The 12,061-nt window shown below is 33.1% G+C and overlaps 2 protein-coding genes across 5 annotated transcripts; both read right to left on the reverse strand.

Moving 5' to 3' along the window:
- Window positions 1-113: 113 nt before the first annotated feature.
- On the reverse strand, window positions 114-3,304 carry LOC103842611 (eukaryotic translation initiation factor 5B). The gene is made up of 4 exons (XM_009119258.3): window positions 1,304-3,304; window positions 687-1,178; window positions 500-619; window positions 114-424 (listed from the first exon to the last, which is right to left on the reverse strand). Exons 1-4 carry the CDS (start codon window positions 1,397-1,399, stop codon window positions 248-250), a joined length of 885 nt encoding a protein of 294 aa, XP_009117506.1. The 5' UTR covers window positions 1,400-3,304; the 3' UTR covers window positions 114-247.
- Window positions 3,305-3,554: 250 nt separating this feature from the next.
- On the reverse strand, window positions 3,555-7,399 carry LOC103842612 (transcription factor bHLH133). 4 transcript variants are annotated; one of them, XM_009119259.3, is made up of 8 exons: window positions 6,879-7,399; window positions 6,370-6,658; window positions 6,176-6,271; window positions 5,308-5,373; window positions 5,120-5,185; window positions 4,675-4,731; window positions 4,482-4,526; window positions 3,555-4,119 (listed from the first exon to the last, which is right to left on the reverse strand). In XM_009119259.3, exons 1-8 carry the CDS (start codon window positions 7,160-7,162, stop codon window positions 3,922-3,924), a joined length of 1,101 nt encoding a protein of 366 aa, XP_009117507.1. In that variant the 5' UTR covers window positions 7,163-7,399; the 3' UTR covers window positions 3,555-3,921. The 4 variants fall into 4 exon arrangements, with proteins under 4 accessions (XP_009117507.1, XP_018510554.1, XP_018510553.1 ...); XM_018655038.2 differs by having other exon boundaries at window positions 3,555-4,139; XM_018655037.2 differs by having other exon boundaries at window positions 3,555-4,142.
- Window positions 7,400-12,061: the final 4,662 nt, after the last annotated feature.

A 12,061-nucleotide genomic window follows, 5' to 3' on the forward strand; every position in this document is an offset into this window, starting at 1 on the left:
CTATCTTATCGCTCAGTCGTTCATCACTGGCTATACTATATTTGCCTAGCCTAGTGCTAATACTATTACTTTTGATTAGCCATCCAAGTAAATGACTATTTGACAAACTGGAAGAGGAGAACAAATGCAGAGATAAACATTCCAGGCTTGATTCGAAATAGAGAGGGGGGGGGAGAGAAATGTAAATATTACAAGGATGAGAGAGAGGAGATAAACAACACGAGAAAAAAATGACATAGAGATTTGATCAAGTGATGAGGACATTTTTTTGTTTGTTTGTTAATTCTATTATTTTCTCCATTTGACGGTTGATCTCAACCTGGTAGACAGCTACCGCTGAGGTGCGACTGACAAGCACATCTCCTTCGTCCAAATCTATTCCCAGCAACATCCCTTGTTGTGTTTTGGGGTCAGCAGCAACAATCTGCATGACAAAAGGCAAAGGTAAATAAGTGCCAAACTAATCAACCAAAGGGGATAATAAACTTAAAAACCTTACCTTGATAATCACCTTCTCGCCTTCCCTGGCAAACTCGACGGGTCGCTGGTCCTTCTGAATCCATGCAACCCGTCCTATATTGACAAAAGCTCTGTGTGGAATGCATAAGGGAGTCCCTACCTGAAACCAAAATCAAAAGGAAGGAGAGTTAAATCAAAACAACAATTTGCGAAGATAAAAAGCATACCTTAACAAAACCCTCAACAACATAAACTCCCACGATAATTGGGTCTTCCTTGTTGAGTACACACTTGGGTAAGATGGAGAGGAGACATGGGGAGACTGCTGCTACGTCACTCTCTGACTTATCATCTCCCAGCTCCTTATTACACTCCTGAAACTGTTGGCAGAGGTGTTCAATGGTGTCGCCACAGATTATTTTGACTCCCAAAGTTTGAGCTAGATGAGACGCCTTTGGAGTCACATTGACTCGAAACGCCAAGACGGTGTGTTTCTTCGTCTGAAGCAGTTGAGTGGCCTTCCTGATATCCCCAGGGGTGACTGGTCCAACGCCAAGACCAGTAACAGGAATATTCACCTCCGCTGATGTCAGATGTAGGACCAACTCGAACAAGTAACCAAAAGAAGAGGCTATAGCATAAACCCCCTCCTCCTTCCCCTCCTTCTTCTTCTTCAGACATCCCATCACATCATTCATTGCAGTGTAGAAACCGTACTCCTTCAAAACGACAGAAAAAAAAAAGACAGTAGCTTTTGAGTTGGGTTTTCAATTTTTATTCGGATCCCAAAACTATATCATAATGGGGGATCTGAGAACGAAAAGATTGAACCAAATTTATTTACCCGACTTCTAATATCTTCCTCCAAAACTACTCCTTTTCCCCTCAGATACGAAGCTGTTGCTCCTCGGATCCGATACGCAGACTCACTTTGTTCCATTGATTTTTCTTCTTTTTCTTTTGCTAAGCTACTATGAGACCTAAATCATCATCACAACCCTCCTCCTTTTCTTTTTCCGTCCCAACCAAATTAATTGGCGGCCCATTTTAAATATTATTGTGCTGAAATTATATAAATCCTCAAAAAGTTCTTTATTTATTAATAAATTGTTCATTATATCTTTATTTATCAAATTAATTATTGACCGTTAATGTTTTTAAATCCGACCCGGATCAAACGATCACACAACCACAAGCATAAAGACCACAAAGAACAGCCGAAACAAAAGAACTCAAAAATTTTATTTTCAAACTAATCAAATTTATGAGAAGAAAATTTCGAAAAAGTGAAAATGGGATGAACAAAACATGGATACATTGCTAGGATACAAAGCTGGCAGATATAGTATCTCCAGAGAATGAGAAATCAAGCCCGCTAATCGGGAAGCAAAGCGACATCCATAAATCCAGGAACATAAATATAGATGGAAGACACAAGAAACAAAAGACCAAAACCCAAAAATATAACACTCAAAACTCAACGAAACCAACCAGAAAGGATGACAAATTAAGCTGATCCAGAGAACAACAGAGGCAAAGCTGATCAAACCATCACACAATCACAAACATAAAGACCACAGAGAACAGCTAAAACAAAGCAGGGGCGCAGGAGAGCAGTCGCAGCAGCAAACTCCACCACAACCACCCTAGACAGACGAAGACACTAAGACAACTGAAGAACAATAAAACATTGAAGAACAGTAGAAAACCCACCAAGGAGGACTTTCAGTCTTAAACGCGGACACAACGATCCAACCAAAACTTTGTAAAATTCATCTTCTTTTGAAATACTTACTAGATCTTGATCCGCGCTTAGCAAATGTGGATTATTTTATGACGAAACATTTCACTAATATCTTAAAAACTGTTTTATTAATTTGTAAGAATTTTGTGTATTTAAAATATTTTTGCATTTAAATAAGTGCTTTTAAATTCGATTCAAATCCGCGGTCAAACCAGTTAATCCGGTGATCTAATAATTCGATTTAGGTTATTTAAAAATCACTACAACCTGAGACTAACCGATTGATGACCGATATGTAATCCAATTTGATTTAATTTTTTATAATTTAATAATTTGTCATTTTTTAATTCAACTTTTAAAGTTAATTGTTTGCAATTTTATGAAATTATGATGTTTCAACAAAGTTCTGTGCACAATGAAAGATCTACTTGATTTCTATTTTGTGTTTGTGGGGGATAAATTTGAAGCTTTATTGGAGGCTATTTTTAGTGGGGTGGAGAAAAGCTTTGCAAAGGTTCTTGAGGAGAAGAAAATCTACTTAACTGCTGTCATGGAACCAACGTCCTAGTGTTTCCTTCTTCAAGCTATTGAGAATTATTTCATTAAAGGAGCCTCTGTAGCATTCAAGGAAGAAGTACCTATGGTGTTCGAGTAACTTCTTACTACTCATGATCTTGCAGGTGAGGAAGACTTGGCATATTTTTTTTTAAGAAATCCAGCAAGACACATAAACCAACACTTCAATTCGACAATATGTGAAGAATCTGCTAAATCGAATTCAGTGTGCCGCTGTTCAAGATAGTGTCTCATATATAGTTTGACCTTCGCCACAAAAATGGTTTGCAGATCCACGAATGCATTCACACCGCTTAGTTTGCTCTCTGTTTGGAGTTTCTGACGACTCCCAACTATTATGTTATTGAGCTAGATCTCATATGAACGCCAAATCACAAAAACATTAAAATATCTTTCATAAATTATGTTTATTATTCCAAATCTTTTTAGTTACATAGGAATCCAATTAAGATCTTTTTCTATTTATTAGTAACACAAGATAAAAATATATATAATTAATTGATTTTGTCAAAACATCTTCTAAAGAATCAAAGTTTCACAAATAAAGATTTTTTTTTTGAACTAAAATTTCACAAATAAAGATGATTTAATGAAACCGCATCAAGCATAATAAACATATAAAACTTAAAAGCATAGTGTATTATAAATGTGGTCACTCAGTATGTCAAAGACTAGTAGAAAATATTTTCCAGCACCTAATATCCTATCAAAATTATTGCATTTAAGGTATAATCTTCTTAATTTTATCTACAAAGTATAAATATACAAGTATAAATAAAACTATAGCAATATTCAGTAAGTTCTCAGTTATTACGTACATTAGAGACGGTTACAAGGTTTCCTAAATTGATAAAGAAACATAATTCACACTATCACCGGATATTAACAAATCTTCGAGTACTAAAAGGCCATCTCTTACACGTCAACCTCATCAACTGTAAATCTTCTAAAGCCAATTGCCAGAAACCACCTTAGAGTTTCTAAAGTGAGTATAACATCATGAGCTTTCAATCTTGGAAACTCAATTTTTTTTCTTCTTAATTTTCTCAATAGATTGGTTGCTCATTACGTTATAACATTATACTATTTTCCTTCTATAATTTTTTGGCTGACCAAAACCTAACAGCATAAAATGAAATGATTTACTGGAACGTGATTCCGAAAGCCGGAGCCCAGTAGTCGGTGCCATTGTAGCTGCCAACTTGGAGTGTGCATGAAATTGGGACAAGACACAGTCCTCTGCTTTTCAAATCTTTCTTAGTTTCCTCGTTAAGGTTTGGTTTGTTCGTAGATGATGATGAAACTCCGTTTGATCTTTTCATGCAGTACTCACTCACAAGCTGATCACCAATTTAGAAAACTTCTTCAATATATATAATTATTTGTTAGTACACCTTTTATATATAACAAATGTATTTTTAATGAATGAGTAGAAAAAAAATCATTCAAATGGCTTTTTTTTTTCCACAGTTAGGTGACTTTTATGGTTTTTAACAAAAGACTATAAAATACTAAAAGGACTGAAAAGGAAAGCTTGTATAATGTCATCTTTTTATTTTAGTGATCATTATTAGTCCTTTCACTTTTAAAGACCAATAGTAAAGAGAAGGGTTATTTTATTTAAAGCTGCGATCCTTTCCTTTTTAAAAGATTTGGGTTCGTTGATCCAATAAGAAAAAAAAAACTTTAAATATGTGCGTACCTGACCAGGGTCCTGAGGGAATAAACCATTCATATCTCCTCGTGCCTAAATATTTAATTAGCATTTAGTTATAATCAACCAAGCCTAAAAACTTATGTAAATGAGAAAATGATGAGTAAACTAGAAGCACGTCACACACTGTATGTGTTTAATTACATGTGCTATAAAAGGTGTATATGAGTTTACTGCTTACTTGTTGGTGCATAATATTATTTCTCGACGGAGTGACAAAGTATGGTACACTTAGAACCTGAAATAAATAAATAAATAAAACAAAATGTGAGAAAAAAGTTTCAGCTGTTATTACTCAAGAGGACAACAATTTTATATGGATCTTCAACTAGATTCTAAGAGTCAAATACAAAACTAATTTCAAAATAAATTCGGTAATAAAGCTCCTTAAGAAACAAGGATTAGCTAACTACTAATAGATGATCAACTTCCGATTTTTAATTATATTGTTCAGTTTTCAATCTATATGTTATTTAAAGAAAAAAAACTCCATATAGTTTAATAGTTCACACTTCTTCACAACCAAATGATTTTTTTGTTTAGTTCCGAGGGATGATTCAAACAAATATTTTATTCTTAAAATAAATGAAATAAGATGTATAGTATTTTGGAAAAAGACAAATCACCTCAACTTGACTGTGGAGGAATCTAATGTATCCAATAGCCTCTGATAAGACAGATGCTGTGTCAGTCTGAAAAAATGGAATCAATCAACCAATAGATGACAAATATTCCATGACTTTTTAATTTGGAAATTGGAGTAGACTATCTTAATTAAGTTATTAGTACATGAATTAGTCAGTAATTATTATACCTTGCCATATGGTGATACTAGCTGATGAAGAGCTGCGATTCTGCCTCCAAGTTTCTCCTTACTCACCTTTGATAAGTGATATAAAACAAGATAATAATTATTATATATTTATTAATACCAATTTAAGCTAGCTAACCACAAATGAATTGGTTTCTACTGCTGAATAAGAGGTAAACATAAATAAATAATAAGTTGGATAATTTTACAATTATGTTAGAAAAGGAAATCTGAACTAGAACTGAATCAAACTGAAAACAGATGTAGTTTCTATTTTTCATTTAAAATACGAACAAAAAGGATTGGGTAACTACCGTTGAATCTTAGGAAAGAAAGAGAAAAGAATAATGACATCGAGAAGAAGAAGACAAATAAGACAGACAAAAATGTTACAATCACACACACATGCATCTTATTCTGATCCCATTCCATTTTGTTTGTTTGTTTCTTTTCATTTGTTTTTGTGCTTTTGTTTTGTTTTTTTTTGTCAACTTTTTTTTTGTTAATTATAAATTTCAGCAAGAGATAAAAAGAGAGAGCAAAAGATTTAGTTAGTTAGGGGTTGATTGGCAATTGCTGTAGGTGCTGTCCATAGTCCTATTTATTTCTACAGCATCAAATTCAAAACAATCAAGCTTTTAATTTTTTTTTGAAACCACATCTCTTAAAATAACTCACAGCTGTACAAGTGTTCTGCAGAGCCAAATATCTAAAGCAATTTTTTAATGATTTCTATAAAATTCTACAGCAATAAAAACTAAAGACACAACAAAGAGTCTACAGATTTTTTTCTACAGCAAAAATTTTAAAGCTACAGCCATTATCAATCGGACCCTTAGTTTCAAAAAAAGAAGAAGATTTAGTTGGTTACCTTGAGAATAGGTTGTGATAATGGCCGAAGAGAAGGTACTTGAAGCTTTGGTTTCTTATTTGCAAAACAAGACCCACTAATCTCTAAGCTATTACACTTCATGAACACACATTTAACAAAACATTTAGAACTGTTAATTGATAAATCATGACTATACAAAAATTAATTTAAATTAACCATATATATTAACCCACCTTAGAAAAATTAAGACCATTGTTATCGTTCTTGTTGCTGTCTTCATTGAAGTTGTGAATTGTTGTTGTAGTAACACAAGACTTGTTTAGAGGCGACTTCGGTGACGAGATTATCATATAGCCATTATTATTGCTAATCTCTTGTTTAATAGAAGCTTGATGCCTCAAAACTTCTTCTTCCCAATTCTCTGTCTTTTTCTCTTGGTAAGTATGATGTTGATTTTGATGATGATGATGATGATGGTTCATCATCTCCATTCTTTCTTCGTCTCCCATCATCAATCCACCCCTTCATTTCAAAGACATAATCCATATATATTAGATCTTCTGTATGCAAGATATATATGTACATATATATATATATATGAACTAACGAAGAAGAAACTTTATAAGATTGGTTCAGGTTACCAAAAAAAAATCCAAGAACATGAAAACATTTTGCTAAGAAATTATCCAATATTTGGAACATATATTTATGTAAAAGTAAGAGTTGCTTCAAAAAGAGTTACAAGAGTAGTTTGCTGTGGCTCCAAAGCTGGTCAAGAGGCAGGTCGTCATTATTGTGAAGCCAAGAAAATACGTTAGGGTTACTAATAGGAGGCAGAGAAGACGATGAAGAAGTCGGAGAAGGAAAGTAGTTGGGCAAGAGGCTCGGAAGAAGATGATAACTAGCGGTACACGGTGGCAGCTGCGGCGGCATCAAACCGCCGCTTACTTTATTCCACCAATTCTGGTTTCTAGCTGCCGTGAGGTTTCGTACCGGCGAACTCTCTAACACTCGTGTATCTGTCATCTCTCTTCTACAAAAAAGCCTTTGAGGTTGTTGGTTCTCTATATGCTTTACTTTAGATGTGATTTATGGAGAAAGAAAAGATGATGAGAGATAACCAAATGCAACATTCGATCGATGTGAATGATGATTTTTATGATGTAATGAAAACTTTTTTTTTTGGTCTTTCTCTCTTTCTTTCTTTTTCCTTTAGCTTTTTATCTTTTTATTAGTATCAGGAATTCGGGATGTCCACATTCGATGTAGTGATTAAATAATCCCGGATGAAAGGGGATGTAAGAGTCTCGCGTATCACTTTGAAACAAAATTAGAAAGAGTTTTTGACAAAGAGTTTCAAGTAAATTACATAATATTTAAACCAAATACTTTTTTTCTTGTGTCAAATCAAGTGTTCTTTCGGTAATTTACGTTCACTAAAATGGTATTTTATATACCTTTACGATAAAAATGGTATTATTATAAATTTTAAAACCAGAAGACATATTTTTCTAATAAAATGCAACATATTTGTTTACAAAAAATATCAATCTTATACTGTACTTAATGGAAACGGAAGAAGTTGTTCATAAACTAGTTTTTTGCTTGCAGCTACATTTCGAAAATCATATTTGTAATTACTGATATTTAATTTTCTAGCTAGAACTTGAAGATGGGTGTTTTTCTTTTGTCGAGTTTGTATGGAGAGGCCTATTAATTTGGCTATTTAGATCGATTACTCCAGAATCATTCATCAATCTACATTGCTGGCATAAATACCATAAATAACCAATGGTATATTTAGGACCCCGCCGCAAACGTAGGGAAAGCTTTGCCGAACTACGCCGGAGAAAAGCTGCACCACGGCGGAGGAGAATCCGAGGAGGTTATTGTTCTTTATATTATAAAAATTCATTAAAATTCATTTTACTATATTTCATCTTTTTCCACGCTTTAGCTTTATCTTAAAGTAAAGAAGAGAAGGTATTTGCTTTTAAAAAAAAGAAAGGTACTTGCGTTTTCTCGTCGAATTCATCTTACTATACTTGTTGTCTTTTTGAAGATAAATTAGGATGTATAAGATAGATACTCGAATGTATGTTTATAATATTTTCTGTATACTGCCCTTTTTGTATAAGATACTCGAATGTATGTTTATAATATATATGCGTGTGCATACAACTGTCTTGCACCAACACTGTCTTTTGATTAAAACATCATGTCAGTGTTGCAAAAAAAAGAAGATTAAAACATCATGTCTTCTGCTGTCCATACTATTGTTAAGCTATATATGTCTTAATTTAATCGTATCTATTCCAACTAATGATATAAATGCCAATTTTCCAGCAAAAAAAAAAGCTAATGATATAAATACAAAATTGTTCTCTTTGTTGGTGACGTAAATGAATCAACATGTGTTGCGTAGGGTTCTACACGTCCCCGCTAAAAATGAATTGATTGAACAAAGCTACTTAAAAAAAATGAGTCAAAAGTTTATCTGAGTCTTCATTAGTTCATTACATCGGACCACATTACTTTAAGAGTCCATGACTACAGTGTCTTGATATGAATTCTTAACAAAAAGTAAATGTCTTGATATAGCTTCCTCGTATAATTTCTTAGCAAAAAGGTTCCTTGTATAATATAATTTTTTTCATGTAACAGTTACATGACGTCGGTTATACACACTACAAAAAAGGTGAGTTAAATCACTGAAACTGTATCAAAAAATTAAATGACTCTATTTTAAATTACTTGTTAACAAATGAGACAAATATACCTAATTCAACATCAATATAAGAAGTAATTTATTATTGATTTATTTTGCATCAATTCAATAAAACGATCTATTTTTTATTCATTAGCATCATTTTAACCTACCTGATATTATTATATATATTACATCAGTTAAAATAATTGATGTATTTACCAAAATGTTGTTACATATTAATACAATTATGTAAATATATATTATTTTGACATCAATTTAATAAAAATGATGTTATTTTGTTTTAATTTTTATCAATTATTTTTTTGTTATGATATAAATTTATTAATTTTTTTTGTTAAAAATAGATTACGACGCAGTTAAGATTTTGTGGCACTATAGTGCTTAGACTTCGTTAAGCGTTCTATAGCTATTAGAAACAAATATTCTACAAGCAACGAAACTTTTTTTTTAAATGAGTAAGGATGAGGTCCCATTAGCAACCCATTGGTGGCATGAAGAATTATTCATTATATGATGATGATGATTATATTTCTTTGTTTGCATGATTTGAAAGAAAACTAAGGTTTGCTAATCCAATCTTCTTCTTCTTCTTCCAAAGATATGGCTTAAGGATCTTTATTTCATTCTCTTCTGGTCTTCTAACCATTAAAAATTATACTTTTTTTTGCTAAACTGTAAATATCATATAATGAAGGAAAGATTATACAATGTAATATCTTAATTCTGATCCATCTTGGCAAAAAAGAAGAAAAAACAAGATGGTTCACATACTTGAGAAAAGCCTAAGCCCTTATCTTAGCCACATGCTCATAAGGGTTCTAAATCTCTTTCTCAGCCTTCTTGCTGAGATGATGTTCTTTATCTCTCTGTCAATACCTCGAAACACCGTTGTGGCAGTGAGAGAAACCTGGTTGTGCACAAGGTTGTGCACAAGGTTGTTCCTCTGCTTAAAAATTATACTTGAAACACATGGTTTTTTTTTAACACTGAATTCATTCAAATCAAGGAAAATGTTGACCTTACAAGATTGAATCAAAAGGAGAGAAATGAGATGCAAAGATCATCACAAGATGACATAATGAGCTTCCACTGAAGCACATGGAAAAGAAAGTGTCAAAAGGCCTGAAGAACAAGAGTTTGTCTAAGTGCCTAATCATGAAAAGAGTTCGTCAGGTTTGAGCTTCATCGTGTAGCAGCTGCTGCAGCCAACATGGTTATCAAACTTTTCGTATATCTCCAGAGAAAGGGTTCAGATGGTTTGATTAAGTAACATGCCATTGGATCTTCTTGCTGTTGGGACCTCGATGAGTCAACCTCAGGAAGTTGGATATGGAAGAGTATCTGCAAACATTGATCTATAGCTCGGCTTTTTATCTAAATATTGGTTTTGGTATTACTTGCAGATTTTGGAAGGATAACTGGACCTCTCTTGGATCTTTATTGGATATCACTGGTCCCATGGTCTCTGGTATAAATTCCAGAAAATGCAATTGTACGAGACGCTTTGGTAACTGGAAACGGGTGCATCTCAAGACTCCGCACCAGGCACCCTACCATCTTATTCCTCAAGGACAGTCTCCCTCCTGCCGATACAATAACCCAAGATCGAGGAGATGAAGTTTATCTCTGGGCAATTGGCGACAAGCCACCATCATCAACCTTCTCAATTAAGGATACATGGAATCACCTCAACAATCAAGGCACCCCAGTACCATGGTAAGATAGCTATTTGGTTCTCTGGTTCAATACCTAAACAACATGCGTTTCACGCATGGGTCACTACGCGAAACAGACTTCATACACGGGACCGTCTCATCACTTGGGGTATGGAAGTGCCTTCGACAAGCCTTTTTTGCATTGCTGCTGATGAAACTCGACAGCACCTCTACTTTGACTGCCCTTATAGTCATCAGGTCTGGTCCTTCTTGACTTCTCGAGCTAATTTCTCTCCTCTCCTCCTATGTTGTTTGATGACGCGGTGGTCTGGTTGACTAATCCCTCGCCAAACAAGAATATGTCCTTCATACTGAGATTACTCTTTCATGCTTCGTTATACATGCTATGGAGAGAGAGAGAAATACTCGGTATCACGACTCCTCCTCTCGTACGTCCAGCTTCGTCTTTGATCTCAGACATTCAGAATATCATTCGTTGTCGTTTAGACCCGCTATCTAGAGCACAACGAAACAAACCGAATGTCACCTCGTACCTCTCCACACTTGGTTCACTTATTTTCAAAGTTAGCTTCCTCTTGTGCTTTTCTCTTGCTTTTAATTAAGTTCTTCTGTTTCTAAGCGTTAATTTGTAATGGGGACCTTTTAATTTAATGATTGAAGTTATTAAAAAAAAAATATGCCATTGATTTCAGCAGAAGCATGAAGTGTTGGAGGAAACTTATTCTGGTCAGGTGTAAATGTATTCTACTGGGAAAATGGCTGATCATGAATGTCCATAAGTATATAAGATGGAAGTCTACGTTTTTATTAGGGCTTCTATGTATATATTTTTAATGTTTTTACTTCTTTTATTTTTATTATTAATGGAAATTATGAATAGAAAACATTTCAATTTATTTATCTTCAGAAATAAACTTTACGTTAGTTATTTATAATTGATAATAATTTTAATTTAACAATACAATTAAAGTATTAAAATTTAAAAGTTAAATAATTTATAATATTATTTCAGTGTAAAATTTAATTTTATGGTTAAATAATCTAAAATAAAAATAAAAATAAATGAGATTTGATTTTGAGATATATACATATTTTTAAGTTTAAAACTCAATTGTTTTTTTTGGTTACCTTCTAATAAATTATTGATCAAATAATGTTAAAATGCCTATTTCATTATCTTATTTATCTCTGATAGAACTCAATCTCACCAGCATTATAGCCTTTTAGCAATGTTTTGAAATCCGAACCTTACATTGACTTTAATTGAATCAATGCCAGACCGGTTCAACCGGTTGAACTGGGTTTGTGATTTTTATTTTTATTTTAAATTAAATATATGTATATAACCAAATAGTTAATTTTTATAATATCTTATATCAATTTTATAATTCAAAATCTATATAAATGTAATGTAATCTAATTAAAGTAATGTGGAATTTGTTTTGAAATCTTTTTAAAATTACAGTTTATAATCTTTTTTGCTTAAATTAGAAAATGAGGTTTGTATTGAACGGGATC

The sequence above is a fragment of the Brassica rapa genome, chromosome A09, assembly GCF_000309985.2.
Source record: "Brassica rapa cultivar Chiifu-401-42 chromosome A09, CAAS_Brap_v3.01, whole genome shotgun sequence".
Lineage (NCBI taxonomy): Eukaryota > Viridiplantae > Streptophyta > Magnoliopsida > Brassicales > Brassicaceae > Brassica > Brassica rapa.

What these genes read in the sequence shown, in the direction of transcription:
- LOC103842611 (XM_009119258.3), bottom strand. Translation starts at nt 1,399, where the DNA reads ATGGAACAAAGTGAGTCTGCGTATCGGATCCGAGGAGCAACAGCTTCG. An exon ending in AGGAAGATATTAGAAGTCGG is followed by an intron (nt 1,179 to 1,303) that starts GTAAATAAATTT and finishes GTCGTTTTGAAG; the next exon opens with GAGTACGGTTTCTACACTGC. An exon ending in GCGAGAAGGTGATTATCAAG is followed by an intron (nt 425 to 499) that starts GTAAGGTTTTTA and finishes TTTGTCATGCAG; the next exon opens with ATTGTTGCTGCTGACCCCAA.
- LOC103842612 (XM_009119259.3), bottom strand. Translation starts at nt 7,162, where the DNA reads ATGACAGATACACGAGTGTTAGAGAGTTCGCCGGTACGAAACCTCACG. An exon ending in TATCACAACCTATTCTCAAG is followed by an intron (nt 5,374 to 6,175) that starts GTAACCAACTAA and finishes CACTTATCAAAG; the next exon opens with GTGAGTAAGGAGAAACTTGG. An exon ending in ATAATATTATGCACCAACAA is followed by an intron (nt 4,527 to 4,674) that starts GTAAGCAGTAAA and finishes TTAAATATTTAG; the next exon opens with GCACGAGGAGATATGAATGG.